At 45.4% G+C, this 25035-nt stretch overlaps 1 protein-coding gene across 1 annotated transcript in view; it reads left to right on the top strand.

Moving 5' to 3' along the window:
• Positions 1 to 25035, top strand: part of GPR158 (G protein-coupled receptor 158) — a 194101-nt gene that overhangs the window by 15208 nt on the left and 153858 nt on the right. The window contains exon 2 of the mRNA XM_084860483.1: positions 14582 to 14687. Within this exon, the coding sequence (XP_084716609.1) occupies positions 14582 to 14687 (106 nt within the window). The remainder of the gene's footprint in view (positions 1 to 14581; positions 14688 to 25035) is intronic.

Genomic DNA, 25035 nt, shown 5'->3' on the forward strand with positions numbered 1-25035 from the left:
TTGAGCCCAGTGTTTTTCAATTTATTCATAAATGATCTGGTATTAGGAGTAAGCAGCAACAAGGCCAGGTTTATGATGACACCCAATTATTTAGGGTGGTTAAAATGAAAAGGGATTGTGAGGAGCTCCAACAGGATGTCTCCAAAGTGGGAGAATGGGCATCCAAATGGCAAATGTGGTTCAATGTAAGCAAGTGTAAAATGAGGCACACTGGGGCAAAAAATGCCAACTTCAAGTATAATCTGATGGGATCTGAGCTAGCGGTGACCAACCAAGAAAGAGATCTTGGGATTGTGGTGGACAGCTCGATGAAATCTCAACCTATAGTGCAGCTGCTGTAAAAAAAGCAAACTCCATGTTAAGCATAATTAGGAAAGGAATTGAGAATAAGACTGCCAATGTCATACTCCCCATACGCAAATCTATGGTGTGACCACACTTAGCATACTGCATACAGTTCAGTCACTGTATGAAAGATATTGTAGATCTGTGAAAGGTGCAGAAACAGGCAACTAAAATTATCAAGGGACTCGAGCAAGTCCCCTATGAGAGAAAGTTACAACAGCTGGGATAGTTTAGCTTGGAAAAAAGGAGAGAAAGGGGAGACGTAATAGAGATGTCCAAAATTATGCATGACAGGGAGAATGTAGATAGGGAGACATTTTCTCCCTCTCATAATGCTAGAACCCAGGGTCATCCCATAGAACTGATTAGAGGGAGATTCAGGACAGATGAAAGGAAGGACTTCTTCACACAGCGCATCGTTAAACTGTGGAATTTGCTACCACAAGATGTAGTGATGGCCACCAATTTGGATGGCTTTAAAAGGGTATTAGACAAATTCCTGGAGGAGAAGGCTATCAATAGCTACTAGTCCTGATGGCTATATGCTACCTCCAGTATCAGACACAGTATGCCTATGTATACCAGTTGCTGGAGAACATGGACTGGAGGGTGCTGTTGTACTCGTGTCCTGTTTTTGGATTTCTGGTCTCCAGTTTGGTTGGCCACTGTGTGAACAGAATGTTGGACTAGATGGACCTTTGGTCTGATCCAGCATGGCTCTTCTTATGTGACACTCCAGCTCTAGAATTCCCTCCTTGAGCCTAGGAGCGTCCTTCTTGCTCTTAGGCACCAGGTGAAAATGGTTTGACCTTGGGTTCTTGAAAGAGGCAATCATTCAGTGTTTGTATTTTGGTTGGGGAGAAGAATCAATTTGTGACTTTCTCATCCTCCTAAAAGCATGTTTGCATATAGAAGCTTTCATCCGGTACCACATTTCCTCCGCTGGCACAATTTAGCCAAGCAGTAATTGAAGCGAGAAAAGATGATTTAACGAGCCCTTTTGAGTAAATTAATGGGAAATCCCTAGATATGCCATAATCCATGCCATATATCTGAAGGCACATTAGAAATTGCCATAATCCCATTGACAAAATAGATTTCACATCTGACTTCTCCATACTGTCCTGAGTGGTCCACAGGGATTCTCTCTGCAGGTGGATTCTAATTCGTATGCCCACATTGCTGTGCCCTGCTTTCTGGTTGCATTTATTTTTAGTAAAGACTGCTGACCCTTTGAAAGTGCATGCTGGAAAATGGTAGCAGTACATCTGCACAGGAGAGAGAGAGGGAGAAAGGGGGTTGGGGAACTGCTTGTATTCATGAAAAATGAACTACAGGGAGAATTCATGCAGTCAAGTTATATTCTCCATGTTGTCTTAATACAGAGGTGGTCCAGATCATGTGGTGTGGTGTGGTGTATTCCACTGGTAGACTAGAGCTCACATTTCTGCACTGCCCTTCCAGGGCTGGTTCACAGCTGCACATCCACCTCTTTCTGACTAGAGCACCGAGTGATTGTTTCCAAATGTGAATTGGGCCATTCCCTCTTATTCAGTCCTGCTTTTCTGTATCGGATGGGTTGAAGGTGGATTATGAACATTCATAAATGGAAACCAAGACTGTGAATGGGTCCATCAGACATTCTGAACAGGGGTAGAATCAATTTGGGTGGGGTGGGGATGGAGGCTCTGGATTATGCCCACTGGAACCATCCCAGCCTCCATGCGTTGATTGGTTGTCTGTACGCAGAGCCCATGTGCATACTTTCATAGGCTCCTCTGTATGCATAGTCTGGGACCTTGCATTTGGCTTACATACCTGCCTGGTGTAAATGGAGCTGAGTAACATATGGGCTTTGTGGGCAAGGGGCTGCAGCCATGATCCTGGCCTCCCCTCCATGTGTTGATTGTGTCCCTATTCAGAACGTCTGTATAGGGCTGAGCGGTTGAATGATCAAGTGATGTAACTGCCATGCATGAACCCGCCCTCAGTGACTTGCCTGAGGTTTGCTGGTTTCGTTCAGTTCTACACCTGCAAGATGGAACCCTTCATGTTCTGCCTGGGATAGAGGTTGTGTGAATGAATGGGATAGTGGATTGGAAATGACCGAAAACTCACTCCGAGCCAGAGATTAATCTTATGATCTGTTTTCCATGTTGGAATTGTGCACTCATGATTGCTCACTCGGGGAAGTTTGTGGGTCCTTTATACGATGTTGTCATCCTCCAGGGCCTCTCCTGTGCTTTACAACCATTATTGTGGGTTTTTTCCTAATGAGGAAAGTGTGGTATTATTTAGAAATGGCAAAATGAGAGTCTCATGAAATTGCACAATTCTGCTATACCACAGTGCCATCTAGTGGTTGTAAAATGAAATATACAGAAAGGCAGAGAAAGAACCCCCCTGGAACAAAGTACATGTAAAGGAGCGATCTTAATCCTGCAAAGAATCCGGAAGTAGTAGCCTCAGTAAAGGTGCGGGATAAAAGCCTCATGTAGAAGTGCCCCTAGTGTAGTGTAGTGATTGCAGTGTTGGACTTGGAAAAGGGGATCCATGTTCAAATCTCCCCCGCCCCGAGCCATAAAGCTCACTGGGTGACCTTGGGCCAGTCACTACTTCTCAGGGCTAAACTACACACTGTGTTAAATATATAGCACACAGCATTTTGTTTACCTTAGTGTAAGCATGTGGGGCCACGATGCAGACCAGAACCATGGTGCGTATGTAGGGGAGGTTTAAATCTCCCCCCCTAGCCACACTTCCCTCCCTCCCAAATCCCCCCCCCCCTGGAACTAAAGAGAGAGAAACCCTCAATAGGTGCCAGTGGAGTTTCTTTTCTTTTAGTCCCTGTGGAGGTGGTCCTGACTTGGATTGAGCCCCCACATGCTTACACTAAGGTGAACAAAATGGTGAGGATCAGCTGCATGCTAGACATGCTATACATTTAACATAGCATGTAGTTTAGCCCTAAACCTAACCAATCTCTGAGGGTTGTTTTTAAGGATAGAATTGGGGGCGGGGCGGGGAGGGAAGGAAGCCTATCTGCTGAGCTACTTTGAGGAAAAGCGGGACAAATGTAATACGGTGAAAGAGAATATTTTCTTCAGTGAGACAAGCTTCTAAGATAAGAAACTCATGTGCTGAGGGGCTCTAGAAGGTTGATGGAGCTACACTAAACCTTGGGAGAGGAGGGCAGCAGATTGCTTATATTGCAGTCTAGGTGGTATCCCTGAGAAATAGAGGTTGGTCTGCCAGGCTTATGGTCAGAATTCTTCTCTGGCAGCATGGTGGTGCCCTCCAGATGTTTTGCACTTCCACTCTCAGCCCCAGCCAGCATGGCCACTGGTCAGGAATGCTGGGAGTTGTAGTCAAAAACATCCGAAGGGCCTCAGGTTAGAGAAGTCTGAGCCAGAGCCTGGCTGTTGGGAAGGAATCCTGGTTTGAGTCCTATTCAGCCTTTGATCCTGGGGCTAGTTCTAGACTTAGTGATAATTATCGTCAACCCATCAAAATCAATGGGGCCGAGGTTAGTCCTGACAAACATAAGCCCTATTGATTTCAGTCTGTCTAGCCTAGGTATGACTAAATTGGAATCCAACCCCTGGCACCCCTCAGTTGTTTTCAGTTCTCTTAAAAATCTTGTCCCCCACCTAAGACTGAAAGATAGTTGTGGCAGCACTGAGTCCTGGCATTTTGCTGTTTAGGAACTAACAGCTGCTTAAAGGTCATAGATGATTATTCATAATGAATTGTTGTAGCCACTGGCCTCTAAGCCAGACTTCTAAAATAGAGCACTCAACTTGATGTTCTCTGACAGGTGTTACATTTTAGAAAGTAACCACTGTATGATAGTGGGAGAAGGATATTTCTAACCCATTCATGTTTCTCTATGTTTAACCGTTTCTTCCCATGCTTTTCCCCTGATCTAAATTGCACCCCCCACCCACCCAGGCTGCTACTAGCAATACTGCAGGAAAAAAAAGACAGGTACAATATAAGTACCTATCTTTTTTCCGTAGCGGGGTAATAGTAGCTTTTGGGTTGGGTGAATGTAGAGCAGGAAAATGGTGCCAGAGGAAAGTGTTAAACAACATCTTGTGCGGTACACCTTCCCTGATCAAACTAGCTGCTACCAATGGTTGCTCTGAAGTAAAGACAAAGACAGCAGGAGAGCATTATGTGTACTTTGGCATCATTCACATTCTTCTTTTCCCTTTGGGAGTCAAAAGTGTAGACTCAGGTGGTATCACTGATGGGACTGAGTTTAGCCCAGGGGTTACCAGTTGCGGACTCCAACTTTATCGACACAGCTGTCTGGGGCATGCTGGGAGTTGTAGGACTTTTTCTGTCCAAACATGCATAGGATTGTCCTTTAAGTGAGTGGCTGTCACTAGATCTTGTGACTGGGGCAGGCTGGGAGTTGTAGGACTTTTTTCTGTCTAAATGTGCATAGGATTGCACCCTTAAGTGAGTGGCCATCATTAGATCTTGTGGCTGGGGCATGCTGGGAGATCTTGCTGGCTGGGGCATGCTGGGAGTTGTAGGACTTTTTTCTGTCTAAATGTGCATAGGATTGCGCCCTTAAGTGAGTGGCCATCATTAGATCTTGTGGCTGGGGCATGCTGGGAGATCTTGCTGGCTGGGGCATGCTGGGAGTTGTAGGACTTTTTTCTGTCTAAATGTGCATAGGATTGCGCCCTTAAGCGAGTGGCTGTCACTAGATCTTGTGGCAGCAAATCCCATAAATCTCTTTTGTACTATGTGAAGAAATGCCCACTTCAACCCTCACTCACTGGGTGGGCTTTGGGCAAACTGCTATTCTCTCAGCAGTCACCTGCTCTGCAGTACAAGCACAGTAATACAGGGCTGCCTTACAGGCTTCTTGTATGGATTCCGCCAACGAATGGACACGAATTAACTTTGTACGCTTGAATGGGCGATAAGTTATCAGCAGTGTCCCTAGCTCTAACATGTGACTCCTTGTCTATGGGCATTCAAAGTATTACGTCTGTGGTACTTCGTGTTAGCAGTGGAAAACAATGCCAGATAATGGAATATTGATAGACATCAGGGAATTAGTGTTCAGTAGGAAAAATATGCTACATGGTTGTTGGAAGTCTACAATTAATTACCATTATTGGTTTGTTTATTTCATTAACATATCATTGAGGCTTGAATTCTGCTAAGCAGTACTGTCAGGCTGCATGAATAGCAAACTGGTGTTGTGCTGCTGACAAACCAAATTTTACTCATCATGCGGTTAATGTTCTATATCCGTATCAAACATCAGGGCAGCACAGCTAATAGGGCTTCTGCTTTGTTTAGCAAATAGATAATTCATTTTAAGTTTTTAATTCCACCCCAGTCATAAAGTTTGAGGGTAGGCTGTGACATATTTAAAGACTCCCCCCCTCAAAAAAAAGTACACTCCCCCCCCCCCACAAGGTAAAGCACGAGCTCAAAAGAATTCCCCACCTGCTGGTAAACTCCATCCACCATTGGACACCTTTGTGTTTCACCCCATCTGGTTCCTTCTGCCCAGCCCAGGACCAGCCCAAGACATTTTGCTGCCTGAGGCAGACCAGCCAATGGTATGACCCCCATTCCTCACTGGATGACCTTGGTCACTACTACTTCTAACCCACCTCACAGGGTGGTTGTTAGGGTGGGTGGGGACTGTGAATCAGCAAGCATGTGGGCAGGCAGGCAGAGTGTGTGAATGGGCACTGAGGAACCCAGTGCTTAGCTCTTCTTCTGAAGTGTGGCAAGTGGGGCAACGCTTCCTCTGCTAATCTCACCTTGCCTCATGGTTGGGCTGGCACTGGACCCTGCAGCTCATCCAGTACTCTGCCCAGTATCCTGCCTCCAACCCCAACCAATGTGGGGCTCCTCAGTTTGTTTCTGAAGCTAGACTGCCCCTCCCTCACCTGGACTCCCCCTTGTCTCTGCTTCTCAAATGCCTCCCTTTTAAAACGGTTTGGTTTTGTGACAGCGTCTGGCTTGGCTCACTTCTGTGAGACACGTGGAGCCTGCCTGCCTGCCTGCCTGCCTGCCTGCCTGCCTGCCTGCCTGCCTGCCTGCCTGCCTGCCTGCCTGCCTGCCTATCTATCTATCTATCTATCTATCTATCTATCTATCTATCTATCTATACCACCCAATAGCCAAAGCTCTCTGGGCGGTTCACAAAAATTAAGCCCAAAAAGCACACAGTAAAACATTATAAAATATGAAAGCATTAACATCACAATATAACAATACAACCAGAATAAAACCAGAATAAAACCCAGCAGCAATGCAGATATTTAAAATGAAGATTTAAAACAGCAAAGCTAAAAGACTAGAAAGCTAAAATATTAAAATGCTTGGGAGAATAAAAAGGTCTTCACCTGGCACGGGAAGGAATACAGCTTAGTTCTCTAGGAACGCTTCTTTTCATGGCACCCGTTCCTTAGGTTTGCCAGCTTTTTCCTGGCACTTTCATTTTGGTCTTTTTGGTGCCTGATGGAGACCTTCTTATTCTCCCAGGCTCTTTAAGCCAAAGGTGGGCAGAAGGTAGATTTCCAGATGTGTTGGACCTCAGTGGTCAGAAATGCTGGGAGATGAATTCTAAAACATCTGGAGACTTTCTTTCTCCCCACCCCTGTTTTAAGCAATTCTTGGGCTTCTGCTGTTTCAGTATGGACTTCTTTTAACCTGAGCTGCTAATTGTTTGTTTTATGCTGCCTCTGTCAGAAGGAAAGTTGTTTACTGCTGCATTTTTACTGTTTTAATTATTGCATTTTATATTTTTAACACTTTTTTGTCTAGTTTTGATCTGTAAGCTGCCATGGGAATGTTTGTTGGTGGGTGGTCATATACATTTAATCAATCAATCAATCAATCAATCATGTAGCTTTGAGCAAACATATGAGCAAACATTTCCATGTCATTAAAGGCTTCGCTTGTTTCCAGTCATGTAGTTGTTAAAGGCATAGGAGTAGCCCAGTCCAGGTCAGTGATGCAGCCAAATTCTAGGGCGCTTCAGCCCAGCCCCCCCTCCTCAAATGACCACCCAGAGAGCAGCAGGTGACGAGGACATCAAGGCAGAAGTTGCAAATTCCATTTGATTCCTGTAGTTACGATAACAAAATCTTATTTAATTATTTGTTGATGTATAGTCTAACTTACTGGTGTTGGGGGACTTCAATGTACATTCGGAGGCCATCCTCAAAGGAGCACCTCGGGACTTCATGGAGACCATGGCCTCCTGGGAGCTGCACCATATTCTAACTGGGCCCACCCATGTAGCCGGTCATGCACTAGACCTTGTGTTTGTTTCTGGAGAAGTGGGGAGTGATCTGGAAGTCGGGGGTATATCCACCACCCCCTTGTCATGGTCAGATCACTATCTGGTGACGTTGGACTTCTCGGTTCCACAACCCCTCCGCAGGGGTGGAGGACCCATTAAAATGGTCCGCCCCAGGCGTCTTATGGATCCAAATGGATTCCTGAATGCGCTTGGGGATTCTCTGGGGCATGCCAACGGCCACTCGGTCGAGACCCTGGTGGGTGGCTGGAATGCCGCAATCACTGGGGCATTAGATCAGGTGGCTCCGAAATGCCCTCTCCCCCTGAACAGGGCTCGGACTGCACCATGGTTCAATCCACGGTTACGAGCTCTGAAACAGGAGGTGAGATGGCTAGAGCGCTGGTGGTGGAAGTCTCGCTCCAAAGACGATCAGACACGGGCTAGAACTGTATCTTCAGCCTATCACGTGGCGGTGAAGGCAGCAAAAAAGGAATATTATGCTGCCTCCATCGCGTCTGCAGAGCGCTGTCCCAGGAGGCTGTTCCAAGTGGTCAGGAGCCTGGTCGGTCCTGTGGCTCCGGAACCACTGGAGCAGTCTAAGGCCTCCTGTGAGGCTTTGGCAAGGCACTTTGCAGATAAAATTGATCAGATTAGGTGTGTTACTCTGCACACTGTGGATACAGTTAGTGAGCAAGAGGCGGCCTGTAGCAAACTGGTTTTGTGGGATCGGTTCCAGCTTCTTCCTCCTGATGAAGTGGACAAGGTGCTTTCATCTGTAAGGCCAACCACCTGCTTACTTGATCCTTGCCCATCTTGGCTCATTTTGAGCTGCAGAGAGAGACTGGGTGAGGGGATCAAGGCGGTGGTGAACGCCTCCCTTGAAGAGGGAGTGATGCCATCAGCCCTCAAGGAGGCAGTGATAAGACCGCTCTTAAAGAAGCCCTCCTTGGATCCTCAAGTTCTGAACAACTTTCGCCCAGTCTCAAATCTGCCATTTTTGGGCAAGGTGATTGAGCGGGTGGTGGCGGTGCAGTTGAAAGCACACTTGGAAGAAACTGATTATCTAGACCCATTTCAGTCAGGCTTCAGGCCTGGGCATGGGACAGAAACGGCCTTGGTCGCCTTGGTGGATGATATGAGGAGGGCTCTGGATAGGGGTGAATGCTCCTTCCTTGTTCTCCTCGACCTCTCAGCGGCTTTTGATACCGTTGACCACGGTATCCTCCTGGACCGCCTGGAGGGGTTGGGCATTGGAGACACTGTATTGCAGTGGTTCCGGTCCTTCCTCTCCGGCAGGTACCAGAGGGTAGCACTGGGAGAGGAGGTTTCGGACCCGTGGCCATTTACTTGTGGGGTGCCACAGGGTTCCATCCTCTCCCCGATGCTATTTAACATCTATGTGAAGTCGCTGGGGGCTATCATCAGGAGGTTTGGGGTGCAGTGTCATCAATATGCGGATGACACGCAGCTCTACCTCTCATTCAAATCTTCACCAAGGTTGGCCGTAGAATCCCTGACCAAATGTCTGGAGAGGGTGAGTGGCTGGATGGGGAGGAATAAGGTGAAGCTGAACTCTGACAAGACCGAGGTACTTTTGGTGGGAGACAAGAGGAGGCTGGGGGATGTTGACCTGGTGTTGAATGGGGTATGGCTACCCTTGAAAGACCAGGTCCGCAGCCTGGGGGTCATTTTGGACTCCCAGCTGTCCATGGAGGCTCAGGTGTCAGCTGTGAGCCGGACAGCGCTGTATCAACTCCATCTGATACGGCGGCTGCGCCCCTTCCTTCCTGACCATCTGCTCCCATCGGTAGTACATGCCCTGGTCTCCTCTCGTTTAGACTACTGTAATGCGCTCTACGTGGGGTTACCCTTGAAGACGGTTCGGAAACTGCAGCTGGTACAGAACGCGGCGGCTCGCCTGATTAAAGGCAGCCGCCTGCGAGATCACATCACTCCAGTGCTGAAGGAGTTGCAGTGGTTACCAGTTATTTTCTGGGCCAAATTCAAGGTGTTGGTTTTGACCTTTAAAACCCTATATGGTTCCGGCCCAGCCTATCTTAAGGAGCGCCTCCAGCAACACCAGACAGGCTGCTTAACAAGATCAGCCTCGGATGGCCTTCTCTCTGTCCCATCAGCCAGGACAGCTAGACTGGTGGGGACGAGGGAGAGGGCCTTCTCTGTGATGGCCCCCACTCTGTGGAACTCCCTCCCTAGGGAACTCCGTCATGCCACCTCTTTAATGAGCTTCCATCGTGCATTAAAAACGTGGTTGTTCAGGCAGGCATTTGGGGTGGGTTAGGGTATTTTAAAAAAAAAAATTATGGTAGAATTTTATTGTTTTAAATTGTTTTATGGTGTGTTGTACATCGCCCAGAGTGGCTGGGTGACCAGCCAGATGGGCGATTAATAAATTTAATAAATAAATAAATAAATAAATAAATAAATAGCCTTTCCTAACCTAAGGAATTTAGTTTAAGCTGAACTTAAGTCCCATTCATTTCAATGGGTCTATTCTATGTAGGACTAACTTTGGATACCACCCATTGTGTTGTTAGGGGGACATCTTTGGCAGATCTCGGAGATCATAATGAGACACAACAATATCCAGATGTTTTGGACTTCATTTTCCATCATCCCTAGCCACCACTGCCAATGATCGGGAATGCAGGGAGTTCTAGTCTAAAATATCTGGAGGGCACCAGGTTAGGGAAGGCTGATCTACAGCATCCCTAAGGATTGGGGCAAATTAAGAAATAAAAAATCAGTAAGATGGAATAAGACTTAGTGAAATTTCCTACCCTTCCCTAATGTAACTTCGAGACCCCAAACCAGCTCAAACAGGTAAGCCTTACAAAATGTCTGAGGCTTGAACTTTGGCAAGTCTGCAGTTCCATAATGTGGGATAGGAGCAGCTACCAAGAATATCTTCATGCCCTTGATGATTGAAACTAGTGAACAGACACTGGGTTGCAGCCAAAATTAGTCCTATGTAGAGTAGACCCATTGAAATGAATGAGATGTAAGCTAGTCACCATTTCTTGAAACAAAAGGGGGAATGAGATACCTTCTAGTGTTGTTAGATACAGGCAAATTTGAGAGAATCAGCAATTCTTCCATTTCTGGAATGTTCTCCTGAGAGAGGCTTGCTTGGTGGCCTCCTTACCAGGCTAAGACGTTATTGTCACCAGACTAAGACATTTTTATTCTTTCAGGTCTACCATTATGCTAACATCATGTTATCATCAGTCTCTGTTGATGATGGTTTTTTATTCTTTAGTGGTGTTGTTTTTTAGCTCTTTTATGTGATTATGGGCACAATCCTATTGGGATGGCTGTAAGCCTCCGAACATGGAGGCTTACGGCCATCCAATGCAGAACGGGAGGAGCAGAAGAGGCCATCTTTGTCTCTGTGCTCCTCCTGCTCTGTATTTTGGCTAGACTGGCTTTTCTGCCCATCTAGCCGGGGCTCTGTGGAGTGGGAGGAAAGGAAGCTGGGGAGGCCTGAGGATACACGTAAGCTGGCCTCCCCAGTCCCCTCTCTTCACCGCCCACCGCCATGCCCCCTTTCCCTCCTCTTTAAGGTTGCTTTTGCAAGCTCTGAGAGGCAGCCGGCGCTGTTCTCTCTGTGCCAGCTGCAAGGGGGAGGGGGGAGCTCAGATTCCTGCATTTGTGGTCAGAGAGTTGTCTCCTACCTCTGGTCCAGGAATCCAAAATATGCTATTGCTCCCCAGACTCTGTCTAGGGGCCACAGGATTGCTCCCTCTGGATGCAATCCTATGCATGCTTAGACAGAAAAAAGGGCTACAACTCCCAGCTGGCTGGGGCATACTGGGTGTTGTAGGCCTGTGTGTGTGTGTGTGCGTGCGTCTAAACATGCATAGGATTGTGCCTTAATTCACTTTTACTGGTAGTTTTTTTCATCCCTTTATTCCAGACTTGGAACGTATTGTTAATTGCTGTGTTTGTGTATATATATTTTAATTTTTCCTTCTCTATTTAATTTTGTAAGTTGCGTAGGGAACTGTATTTTATAAAGCAGCTAATGAATATAGCTAGTATATGAAATGTCACATGCAAGTTCCTTTGTAACTCTTGAGGTTCTACCATGTGAGCCTGGAAACATCTAGATCTCCAGGCATCTGTCTCTCCTGGGAATCTGTAACATGAGCAACATTTAACAGTCTGTTTTGACCAGCTGTTCCTGTTGTTAGATGCCATTAGAATGGGAGAGAGGGAAGGCAGATGGAGGTCGCAGAAATCGGGAAAAAGGTCATGCTGCTTGGCTGAAATGGGTGTGATACAAGAGAGAGTCCATGTAAGATGCAGCTTTAGCAGAATGACTTTTCACTCATGAAGGGCAACCTAGTATAGACTCCCATAATTCAAGTTAGTTGGTTATAAATGGCCAGTCATAGCTTCCGTGCACTTTGCACTCATTTCAGCAGAGCCCTTGTGTATGCTTTACTTTACTGTTATTTTATTTTAAACGTTTCTGGGCTGCCTTTTTAAGGCTCAGATTGGCTTACAAAAAGTAGTTAAGACTGAGTAAAATAAATAGAAGACGCACATACGAAGGAGGTCAGAACATAGGCTGCTGCCTTAACCTGAGTCATACCTTGGTCCATCTACCCCAGTATTGTCGACACTGACTGGCAGTGCCCGTCCAGGGTTTCAGGCAGGCGTTTTTCCAGCCCTACCTGGAGATGCCAGGGATTGAATCTGGGAACTTCTTCATGCCAAGCATGGATTCTACCACTGAGCCACAGCCCCTCCCAACATAAAATGGCAATTTAGCCAGAAGGCTAACAGATTAGCCAACAAGACTAAGGACCCAGTGGGGAAGACAAACCTCACAACCCCATCTGGAAGATTGCAAGGTGAGGAGCTATGCACCTCTTGGTGGGAAATGAGTCCACAGCCTTCAGTGTCAAGGTCCTCTTCTACCTGCTACACTTCTTACCTTGCATGAAGCAGGGCCTCATTAACTGTCCTAAGTTGGCATGGGGTGAGGCGGTCTCTGAGATATATAGGCCTGAAGCCATTAAGGGCTCTGCCTGAAAGCAAACGGGCATCTCACTCTTAATTCCAGAACAACTTGAAAAGCCTTGGTCCCAATACAGATCTCTGTGGGACCCCACTATTTACTTCCCTCCACTGGGAGAATTTACCATTTATTCCTACTCTCTGCTTTCTGTTCTTTAACCAGTTACTGACCTAGAAGAGGACGTCTCTCTTATTCCATGACTGCTAAGTTTTCCCAGGAGTCTTTGGTGAGGGATTTTCTCAAAAGTCTTTTTGAAGAACAAGTAAACAGTGTCTACAGGTATAGATGTAGCATCACTGGTGTTGAGGTTCTCTAATAAAATAAACAGATTTTATTTCAAAATGTCAGTTTTATTTGATTTGGCCTCTTTTATTATTATTATATATATCATTTATTAGAAGTATTTTTACTCTGCCCATGTTAGGATATCAGGGACGGGGCTGCGTCAAGGATAGGCAGTCAAGGAGGGCCCACACCCCAGCAGGGGCCCATTGACAAGAGACCCTTGCTCTTCCTTTTCAGTATTGCAGCCTGTTTGTTCATCGGCCTCTCACTGTTGTAAGCTGGTCTGAGCCCATGGGTTACAGTGGGATAGTCTGTCTGTCTGTCTGTCTGTCCGTCCATCCTGTAATCAATTAAGTAATTCCAGCCCAATCAAGAATATTTTACATAGACAGTTAATTCCACAAATGATGCATAACATCTCACTGGATCATATAGACTATATTATTCCAATGTATGAAAATGTTGTGAAATCTGCCCGATACAGTCCATTCTGTGACACAGATAGCTTCTGTCGATGACAAACAAAATGAATGGCTCTGCTCCATCATAACAACACATAATCTCTGGATGATTCAGAACAATTCTAAGAGTCAATTGGAAGGTTATTGTCATGGTATTTTCAGAAAAAAAAGAGACGATATAGCAGGGGGGCTGAACTACTTTCAGCTCAAGGGCTGAATTCAATTTCAGAGAAGCTGGGGGGGGCACATTCCAGTGGTGGGTTGGACTGAAGGTAAAAGGAGTAGGGCCAAAAACACCAGCATATTTTAAATTAAAATTCTTACTGCCAATAACGAAACCTTAGGAGAGGCATTTCTACCGCAGAAAAAAATATGCAACAGCTAGGAGACCACCAAATGACTGGCTTTTGGGGGAAAGGGTATGGAGCTTGTGTTGTGGCCATCTGGCAAACCCCAGAGAACTGTATTGGGATCCCAGGTGGGTTGGATTTGGCCCAATGGGCTGTGCTTCACCATTCCTGCTGTATGGGATCAACGGCACCTTTTGGACTAGACCAATATCTGTGGGATGGGAGGATTAAAAACTGCATGAAGCTTAAAAAATAAAATAATGCTTAAAAAATATGCAACAGCTGGGAGACCACCAAACGACTGGCTTTTGGGGGAAAGGGTATGGAGCTTGTGTTATGGCCATCTGGCAAACCCCAGAGAACTGTATTGGGATCCCAGGTGGGTTGGATTTGGCCCAATGGGCTGTGCTTCACCATTCCTGCTGTATGGGATCAACGGCACCTTTTGGACTAGACCAATATCTGTGGGATGGGAGGATTAAAAACTGCATGAAGCTTAAAAGGTTTGCAGCCATTCATTGATGTATAGCAGCTGAGTAAATGTATCCCTTCTGTTCTTGGCACTCAGAAGCAATCCAATTTTGGCACTCATAACCAGGACAACTTAATGAGATGCTGCACCTCTCTCATCACACGTTCTCAGAAATGCAGTGAAGATTGAGCACTGTGTTTCCCCCATACTTGCCAGAGAAAGGACAATGGTGTGCTTGTGCTATGCAAATTAATAGTCTTTTTTTCTTTTCTTTTCTTTTCTTTTCTTTTCGTCTCTTCTCTTTCCTGTCCTCCTCTCCTCTTCCTCTTCTTCCAGGGGTGTTGTGAAAGTGGACATAGACCTGCAGAAGGTGGATATTGACCAATGTTCAAATGAAGGCTGGTTTTCTGGGACTCACACATGCCATTTAAATAGCACCGAGGTAAGAAAACCGCAAGGGCAAAATTTTAATTTCAGCCCTGTTTTGTACGTTTTGCAGTTTGTACGGAGTAGGTCTTGTCCTCACTTCTATGCCTCCTAAATGGGAAAGAGCCCTCCACACATCATGGGGTATTCAAGGTTCCAGTGGCGTTGAACTCTGGAATACAACAAGACTATGGTCGAGAGCAAAAGGCTGCTGTAACAAATGGGACACAAGAAACAATGTTTGCTGTGGTGGCCATAAGACAAATTCCAGAATCCATATTAAGTCAATGCTTTTATTAGGCCAACTCAAAGGTTGGGAAAAACGTGCAAGCTTTCTAGATCTCCAGATCTCTTCATCAGGCAAGAAGTCACCAAATTCAGATGAAATGGGGGAGGAGGGGTTGGCAGACATTCATATTAGGCTCTACCAAATTATGTGATGGTTTCAAGTTGCACATGGGCCTGCCCCTCGGAGTCCTGGGATCAACTGTTTGTTTCTTGTTCCCAGCAGTCCTAGGGGCAGTCCAAGGGGCAACCTGAAACCATCACGTCACCTGCTAGAGCCTAATTTGAATGTCTGAAGCTCCCTCCTCCTTCATTTCTTCTTAAGACTGTGACCATGTGGCCTTTGTGACTTCAACTTCCGCCTTTATCCCCACTTGTGTGTTGTTGTTGTTTTAATAACATCTTGCCTGATGAAGAGATCTGGAGATATTGAAAGCTTGCACATTATTCATGACCTTTGAATTGGCCTAATAGAGGTATTACTCTAATATGGATTTTGTAATTCATGGGCCAATCTTTCCATTGTGGGGATAGGTTTAGTAATCTTATTTTAAATGTGCGGACATACTTCCAAGTACAAATGCATGGTATCGCAGCTTTAGAAAGAAAGACAGGAGGGAACTGTCCTCAGCAGTTCTGGCTCCAGGTTTTGGAGGGCCCGTGGGCAAGACACCCTCAATGCCCCTCTCCCTCAGTGAGTCTCCCTTCTCACCCCCATTGTCATCAGCGGCCCTTGCTCCTCTGCCATTGCTACCACTTGCTTACTTGAGAAGCAGAGAGCCAGCCAGGAAGTAGGCAGGGGCATCTACTCCTTCTCACCACTTCTGCTGTCTGGGCCACAGCCAGAAGCAGGTGAACAAGCAGGTTGCAATGGTGAAGAGGAGAGACAAGTCCAGGGGCACTTGTCCATGGGCCCCTGCTGGGGTGTGGGTCCTTGGCAGATACCCGACCTTGCCTACCCTTGGCGCCAGCCCTGGTCCGCAGCATAGCAGAACAACTATGGATGGCAAAACAATTTGCTCTTTGTTCTTGATCAGTTGTTTGCTAAGGTTTTGCTTTAAGTGTTTGCTTTTGGCTAGTTTTATATGGAGGAGTCCCTTGGGGTTTTTTGCGCATGAAGGCAAGTTGAAAGTTGAGAGGAGGTGGACAAGGAAAAACCCACCACATCTATTAAACAGAGCTGCCTTCACCAACTTGGCGCCCTCTACATGTGTTGGGCCACAGCTTCCATAATTCCCAGCCAGCATGCCCATTGGTCACACTGGCTGGGGATTATGGGAGCTGTAGTTCAACACATCTAGACAGTGCCAGACTGGCGAAGATAGGAATAGAGATTTTTTTTTAAAAAAATCAAAGATCTTTCTCTCTCTCTGTGAGGAAGGTTGATAGTTACCAAGATGCTGCTCTGGCTTCAAGCCAGGTGGCCAGCCTGGGAGCCCAGGAGAAGAAGGATGATTAAGGAGCAGGGCTGTGGTAGACCTCTCACTGCTCCTGGCTTGCAGAGGCTTTGCCCCAAAGTTGCCAAGAGATGGTTTTTATACTGTTTCCCAAATCAGTGGCTCAGGCCCTGTCTTCTTCCACACCCTTTGTTCTCTTGAACACAGGCACATAAGAACATAAGATGAGTCCTGCTGGATAAGACCAAGGGTCCATCTAATCCAGTATTCTGTTCACAGAGTGGACAACCAGCTGCCCATGGGAAACCCACAAGCAGGACATCAGAGCAGCACCCTCCTGCCCATGTTCCCCAGCAACTGGTATACATAGGCATATTGCCTCTGATACTGGAGGTAGCATAGAGCCATTAGGACTAGTAGCCATCGATAGCCTTCTCCTCCATGAATTTGCCTAATCCCCTTTTAAAGCCTTCCAAAACGGTGGCCATCACTACCTCTTGTCGAAGTGAATTCCATAGTCTGACTATGCACTACATCAAGAAATATTTGGTTTTATCTGTCCTGAATCTCCCACCAGTTTCATGGGATGACCCCGGTTCTATATTATGAGAGAGTGAGAAAAATGTCTCCCTGTCCGCTTTCTCCACACCATGCATCATTGCATATGCAAAAGAGAGAGACCTCAGCCCTGTAATATCAGTGGCCTTGGCCGTTCTTCTAGAGGTCACACGGGATTGTATCATCTGGATTGGGCCTGCTCTTAGTCTGGGCCCGTTTAGACTTCTTCATCTTGGAATTGTGCAATTTATCTTCGGCCAGTTTGCTGTCACATGTTGCTTTCCGCTATCCCAGAAGCATTGGCCTTGTTCCGGCTTTCTTTGCCTGTTCTGTAATGCTTGCAGCAAATGTTCCTGCCTCTGAGATGTGAACTGCATGCTGGAACGAACATCATGTTGCTTCTTTCCCTCCAGCAAGAGTGTCTCTTTTAAGATATCCGTTCATTCTCACACATACTTGCACAATTCAAAGTCCAATAGCCTGAAACAATTTATATGAAAAGAGTGATAAGGCTTAATATATTTAGGTTGCATTCCTATGCATGTTTAGACAGGAAGAAGCTCTACAACAGCCCAAGCTGGCTGGGGAATGCTGGGAGTTGCGGGACTTATTTCCGTTTAAACATACATAGGATTGCACATTCATTCATTCATTCAACTTGTGACTCGCCCTGTAGCCAAAGTTCTCAGGGCAAGTTATGTAAACACAAAATAAAATACAATAAAATCCAGTTACATACAATGGATAGTATCCAGTGTGAATCCTACATAGAGTAGACCTGTTGAAATGAAGTTTGTGACTAACTTACATCTTATTCATTTTAATGGGTCTACTCTAAGTAGGACTAAGACTGGATGCTGCCTGATATAAAAAAACTAAGATTAGCCATGAACACAATTTAAAATAGTTCAAAGACTGAAATGTCAAAAACAACAAATACTACGAAGACTGAAAATATCTATGGAGATAGGAACAGCTCTAAGAAGCAACTTTAAGCTACAGTGGGGCAGTAAAGTGTATGGCAAGTTAAAAGGCAGGTAAGAATAAAAGGGATTTGGCCTAGTGTGGAAAAATCAACAAAGTGCCAAGTGGACCTCTCGGGGGTGGGGGGATTCCACAATTGGAAGTGGGTGGGGTGGGTATCACTGAAAAGGCCTTTCATGTGGCCCTAAGTTCTGAAGGGCTTTCTAGATTAAAACCAGCACTTTGAATTGAACCAAGAAACACCAGTGAAGATGATGCAACACTGGCGTAATATGATCAAAATATAGCAAAAAGGTATCTAAAGCCTAACAGGTTCAGTGTAAGGATCAACATCTTTCAAAGACTTCCCTTGATTGTTCCTCCTATTCTTTTTAAATTTATTTTAAAAATCAACACAAGCAAAAGCCTGTTACTTGTGAAAGGTTTGAATGCTATAAATAGCTATAATTACCTTCTGCATACAGTCTGAGCGATGGAGAGCGTTAGAAACACAATTAATTATAGCACAAACCAAACATTTTTAAAACGTTGGTTGATAACATGCTGTCCTCGTAGCCACCAGACTCAGGACATGATCTGCGCTTATGCTCAACTTGTATTTTTGTAAGCTGAGCAAAGATGGCAAAAATGCCATACATCTCCAGTGCTCTCGCCTCCAAAGGAATTAAAAATCTGGATAGTGTTGCCTAGTGCTCAAATTACAAGAGGGCCAGGCCACACTTGATCCTTCTGATGGCCCCTTTAGGACACAACCCTCTGCATGTTTAGACAGAAAAAAAGTCCTGCAAGTCCCAGCATTCCCCAGCCAGCTATGTTGTAGGATTCTCTAAATATGCATAAGATTGCGCCCTTAGCTACTTTTTTAAAAGAAGGTTTTAGAACAAGGATGGGAACCACTGGCCCATGTCCTGATGTGGCTCACAGGGGTTGGGTGGGGTGGGGGTCCCGCGATCTGACCTATCAGCTTCTCGCCCAGTCCCTACCCCCTGTCACCCAGACCAATATCTCTTCTCTCCCATCAGAGTTGGATCAGAGCTCTTCCCTGTTGAAAGTGTCGTTTCTCTTATCTCTGATTAGAGTTAAGGGATTTTCTCTGCTCCCCCCACCCCACCCTGTGTTGCCTTTAGGGTTTAAAAAAGACTAATTGCAGTGCAGGGGGCATTTGGGGGGCACTGCTGTGGAGGGAAGGTTCGGGGGGGTGGAGCATATGGATTTCATAACTTTTCTCTCATACTTTCAGCATTGCTGTTGCCTCTGGAAGCTTTCACGACCCAGAAGTGCAGAGTTTGTCGTAGTGGAACGGCAGTCCAGCACATGGTTTATACTCAGACCCTATGTGGAGATACTTTGAATGTGTCTTTTTTTGCTCCTGCGTCACACTGAGATGACAGTTTTATCATGGTTTCCAGCATGACCCCACAGTCCTTCCCAGGTGTTGTTGTTCAGTCACTAAGTCGTGTCCGACTCTTCATGACGCCATGGACCATAGCACGCCAGGTCTTCCTGTCCTCCACTCTCTCCCGGAGTGTGCTCAAGTTCATATTCATTGCATCAGTGATGCTATCTAGCCATCTCATCCTCTGCTGTCCCCTTCTCCGTTTGCCCTCAGTCTTTCCCAGCATCAGGGTCTTTTCCAGAGAGTTTTCTCTTCGCATTAGGTGGCCAAAATATTTGAGCTTCAGCTTCAGTATCTGTCCTTCCAATGAACAGTCAGGGTTGATTTCCTTTAGGATTGAGTGATTTGACCCCCTTGCAGTCCAGGGGACTCGTAAGAGTCTTCTCCAGCACCACAGTTCGAAAGCATCAATTCTTCAGCCCTCAGCCTTCCTTATAGTCCAGCTCTCACAGCCATAGGTTACTACAGGGAAAACCATAGCTTTGATTATACGAACCTTTGTCGGCAAGGTGATGTCTCTGCTTCTTACTATGCTGTCCAGGTTTGCCATAGCTTTCCTCCCAAGGAGCAAGCGTCTTTTAATTTCATGGCTACAGTCACCATCTGCAGTGATCTTGGAGCCAAAGAAAATCCAATCTGTCACTGCTTCCATTTCTTCCCCTTCTGTATTCCAGGAAGTGATGGGGCCAGATGTCATGATCTGAGTTTTTTTAATGTTGAGTTTCAAACCAGCTTTTGCACTCTCCACTTTCACCCTCAACAAGAGGCTCTTTAGATCCTCTTCGCTTTCTGCTATTAGGGTGGTATCGTCTGTGTATCTGAGGTTGTTGATAATTCTCCCGGCAATCTTAATTCTGACCTGTGATTCATCCAACCCGGCGTTTCTCAAGATGTACTCTGCATATAAGTTAAATAAGCAGGGCGACAATATACAGCCTTGTCGTACGCCTTTCCCAATTTTGATTCAATCGGTTGTTCCATGTCTGGTTCTTACTGTTGCTTCTTGTCCCTCGTACAGGTTTCTCAGGAGACAGGTAAGGTGGTCTGGTACCCCCATCTCTTTAAGAATTTGCCACAGTTTGTTGTGATCCACACAATCAAAGGCTTTAGCATAGTCAATGAAGCAGAAATAGACATTTTTCTGGAATTCTCTTGCTTTCTCCATGATCCAGCGAGTGTTGGCGATTTGATCTCTAGTTCCTCTGCCTCTTCGAAACCCAGCTTGTACTTCCGGTAGTTCTCGGTTCACATACTGCTGAAGTTTAGCTTGTAAGATTTTGAGCATAACCTTGCTGGCATGTGAAATGAGCGCAATTGTACGGTAGTTTGAACACTCTTTGGCATTGCCTTTCTTTGGAATTGGAACGTAAACTGACCTTTTCCAGTCTTGTGGCCACTGTTGAGTGTTCCAAATGTGTTGGCATACTGAGTGCAGCACTTTGACAGCATCATCTTTTGGGATCTTAAATAGCTCAGCTGGAATACTGTCATCTCCGCTAGCTTTGTTGTTAATAATGCTTCCTAAGGCCCACTTGACTTCACTCTTGAGGATGTCCGGCTCAAGTTCAGTGACCGCACTATCATGGCTATCAGGGATATTAAGATCTTTCCTGTATAGATCTTCTGTGTATTCTTTCCACCTCTTCTTAATCTCATCTGCTTCTGTTAGGTCCCTGCCTTCTTTGTCCTTTATCATGCCCGTCTTTGCACATAACGTTCCCTTGAGATCTCCGATTTTCTGGAAAAGATCTCTAGTCTTTCCCATTCCATTGTTGTCCTTGATTTCTTTGCATTGTTCATTTAAGGAGGCCTTCTTGTCTCTCCTTGTTATTCTCTGGAAATCTGCATTCAGTTGGACATATCTTCCCCTTTCTCCCTTGCTTTTCACTTCCCTTCTTTCCTCAGCTACTTGTAAAGCCTCATCAGACAGCCACTTTGCTTTCTTGCATTTCTTTTTCTTTGGGATGGATTTCGTTGCTGCCTCCTGAACAATGTTACGGACCTCCGTCCATAGTTCCTCAGGCACTCTGTCTATCAGGTCTAATCCCTTAAATCTATTCCTCACTTCCACTGTATATTTATAAGGGATATGATTGAGGTCATACCTGAATGGTTTAGTGGTTTTCCCTACATTCTTCAATTTAAGCCGAAATTTTGTGATAAGAAGCTCATGATTTGAGCAACAGTCAGCTCCAGGTCTTGTTTTTACTGACTGTATAGAGCTTCTCCATCTTTGGCTGCAAAGGACATAATTTGATTTCGATATTGACCATCTGGTAATGTCCATGTGTAGAGTTGCCTCTTGTGCTGTTGGAAAAGAGTGTTTGCTATGATCAGTGTGTTCTCTTGGCAAAACTCTATTAGCCTTTGTCCTGCTTCATTTTGTACACCATGGCTGTGCTTGCTTGTTATCCTGGTTATTTCTTGACTTCCTACTTAGTCCCAGCCAATTTAAACTCCCCTCACTGGACATTATTGGGGTGATCCGGTAGACATTGTTTACTTGGACTTTTGACAAAGTCCCTCAGCAAAGACTCCTGTGCACAGTTCTGGTCACCATACCTAAAAAAAGATATTATAGAGCTGGAAAAAGTGCAGAAAAGGGCATGGCTACCAATTTGGTTGGTTTTAAAGACGGATTGGACAAATTCATGGAGGAGAAGGCTCTCAATGGCTACTCGTCCTGATGGCTCTGTGCTTCTTCTAGTATTGGAGGCAGTAAACCTATATACTCCAGTTGCTGGGGAACATGGGTGGGAGGGTGTTGTTGCTCTTATGTCCTGCTTGTGGGTTTCCTGTTGGCATCTGATTGGCTACTCTGTGAACAGAACATTAAACTAGATGGACCCTTGGTCTGATCCAGCAGGGCTCTTCTTAGCCAGTGTGGTGTAGTGGCAAGAGTGTTGGACTAGGAGCTGGGAGATCCGGGTTCTAGTCCCCACTTGGCCATGGAAGCTCACTGGGTGACTTTGGGCCAGTCACAGACTCTCAGCCCAGCCCACCTCACAGGGTTTTGTTGTGAGGATAAAATGGAGAGGAGGAGGATAATGTAAGCCGCCTTGGGTTCCTTGCAAGAGGAAAAAAGGCGGGGTATAAATGCAATCAATCAATCAATCAATCAATCAATGTTCTTAATTTATTTAGGGTGCAATTTGGATATTAATTTATTTAGGGTGCAATCCTATACATGTTAAGACAGAAAAAAGTCCAACAACTCCCAGCATTCGCCAGCCAGCTTAGTTGGCTGGGGAATGCTGGGAGTTGTAAGACGTTTTTCTGTCTAGACATGTATAGGATTGCACCCTTAAAGCATTTTTATCCCATTGTTCATCCAAAAGGGCTCCCAGAGCAGTTTACAGGTCAGTAAAACAAAGAAGGCAGCCTTGCTCAGGGCTTACAATCTAAAAGACACAACACCAAAAGAGAAGGGGTTGGGGAAGGAGGAGGAAAAAGAAGCAGATCCTGGCACCAGTTTTTTACGCGACTAGCTGGGATGCAAGCAATTCAGGCAGTCTGATGGACTGGCTGCCAACTAGATCACAGTGGAGGTGACTGTTCTCTGCAGAGCTGATGGAATGGCCCTGCTTCTTTGCTCTCTCTCTCTCTGCTCTGCAGCCTGATGGAATATGTGAAATTAGAGACGTGACTTTAGTATTTATTTATTTATTGCCACACTGTGCCTAACTTTGCCTTTGTTTACACTGAATCTTCTCTGCTTTTTTATTTGGAGAGATCTGTTCGGAGTTCTTCATAGCATGCATGGCAATTCAGGACTGAGCACATACTGGCTGTCATAAAGAAAGATGTTTTTACTCGATAACCCAGACTCCTCTTAAAGGATTTATAAATGAACCTGGGGGAGGATAGTGCAGCCAGAAAATGGCTTGCATTCTCCTAAAGCGGGAGCAGCAGTATGCCAGATTTCAGGCCAAACAGCTTGAATTCCTCCTTCCTTGCCTGCCCCCAAGGCAAAATCTTCCTTCACAGCATAAGTTAAACTTGGGAGTTTTTGTTTGTTTTTGTAATTTTCTTATAGCTCATTCAAAGCCTTGTATTTTAAAACATAATTAAAACACAGTTATGTTAGTTGGTAAATAAATGTATCTTCAGGCAAAATATTGCAAAATCAGAACAAAGGAAGCCCCCTGCAATTTCTGTCCACAAGGAAGTCAATCATGTGATGCTTGAAGATAATGGTTATGGCTGCAGGCTGACTGTTCCTTTGTTAGGCTAATAGCCCAAGATGGACGGTTGATATTTCATCAATGCAGAGCTAATGACAGGAGATGGTTTTCCCTGATGGGGGCAGGAAATCTCTCTCTCTATTGAGAGAGGATAGCCCATCAGAGATTAGAGAAGAAAGTGATATCTCTCTAGTCCAGCAGAAGGGGGAGACAAAATGGACATCAGTTTATAAAATTTGCAAATTTAGAAATAGTTATTGTAATTTAAACAGAAGCACAGTACATCTCACCTTAGCAAAGAAGTCTGTGAGCAGGGGACTTGTGTAGCTTGCTCAGTCTGCTGTCCAGGTGCTGTTGATGAGCAAGTTTAAGGCCCAGCTCTATCTTCTGATGGTTCGTTATCTTTAAACTGGATTGGACTGGTCAGCCCTGCAAACAAAGGATGCCTTCAAAATAGGGGACAGTTCCCTAGCAGCCCTTCAAAGAGAGAACTGGCCGCTGTAAAAGAGGACACATGGCTGTGCTGGGTGGCAAATGCCATTTAATTTTATTTTGATTTTTTAAAGGTTAGGTGCTAAAATCAAATATTGCCTCTGAAGTTGGCTTTAGATTTACGTTTCACATCCCATTCTCAAAAGTCTGAATCTGCTGGGTTTTCGAATTGTTTTGCCTGCAGAATAAATTCCAGTGTAACTCTACTGCTTGGGCGGTTTTCAGATCTCAGGAGTATGACCAAAAGCATGACAGGATGTAAAAAAGCAGGAGATCATGAATGATGCATGAGAAAGTCTGCAGTTCCTGAGCATTTCACCCTTAAAAGTGGAGCTGAGTTTTATTTCTCTGGGCCAAGCTGTGTGGCAGTGGCTTTCAATTTAAAAAGGTGCTTTTGCAGGGTGTAAAACAGGTTAAAATAACTTTAATAAAACCTGATCTGTATGGAGCTTAGCGAGGCTCGGATTCAGAAGGACTCTACTTCTGGAAGGAGGAATTAGGGAGCAGTTTAGCTTCTCTGAGGGCCAAACTAGAAACGACATGGCTGGTTAGCAACTACATAAGTGGTTTGTAAAAACAGAAGTAAACAGCAGGTGTGGTGGGAGCTTTAATCTTTGCCTCCCCCCACTGCAGTTCCAATCTGGATTGGGGCCCCCTTCCTGCATCTACTGTTGGCATTGGAAGAAAATCTCCTGTTTGTGCCAGTGGAAGTTTTTCTTCCAGTGCCAAGAGCAGGTGAAGGGCCCTGATCTAGAGTGGGACCACAGCAGAGGAGATAAATGGTTAAAGACCCCCCATATCTCCCATCATCATTAGGGTTGCAAGCCAGATTGGGCCTCACATTTTAAACATTCTTTTAATTGCTAATTTTGTGAATGGAGTTATGCTTAGTTTGGGCCCACAGAAGACTGGGATGCATGAAAGCCCCTCTTACAGTACATTTTATTTTTTTATTTAGAGTGCCATCCTGTGGGGTTGGTGCTCTGTAAATGGAGGGTGCCAAGTTAGGAGCCCTTCATCGATCTGAAGTCCTATCAGGTAGAGTGGGAGGAATGATGGAAGCATGTT

Source organism: Heloderma suspectum, chromosome 5, assembly GCF_057233095.1.
Source record: "Heloderma suspectum isolate Gila_16-S chromosome 5, 16-S_ref, whole genome shotgun sequence".
In the NCBI taxonomy this organism is placed as follows: domain Eukaryota; kingdom Metazoa; phylum Chordata; class Lepidosauria; order Squamata; family Helodermatidae; genus Heloderma; species Heloderma suspectum.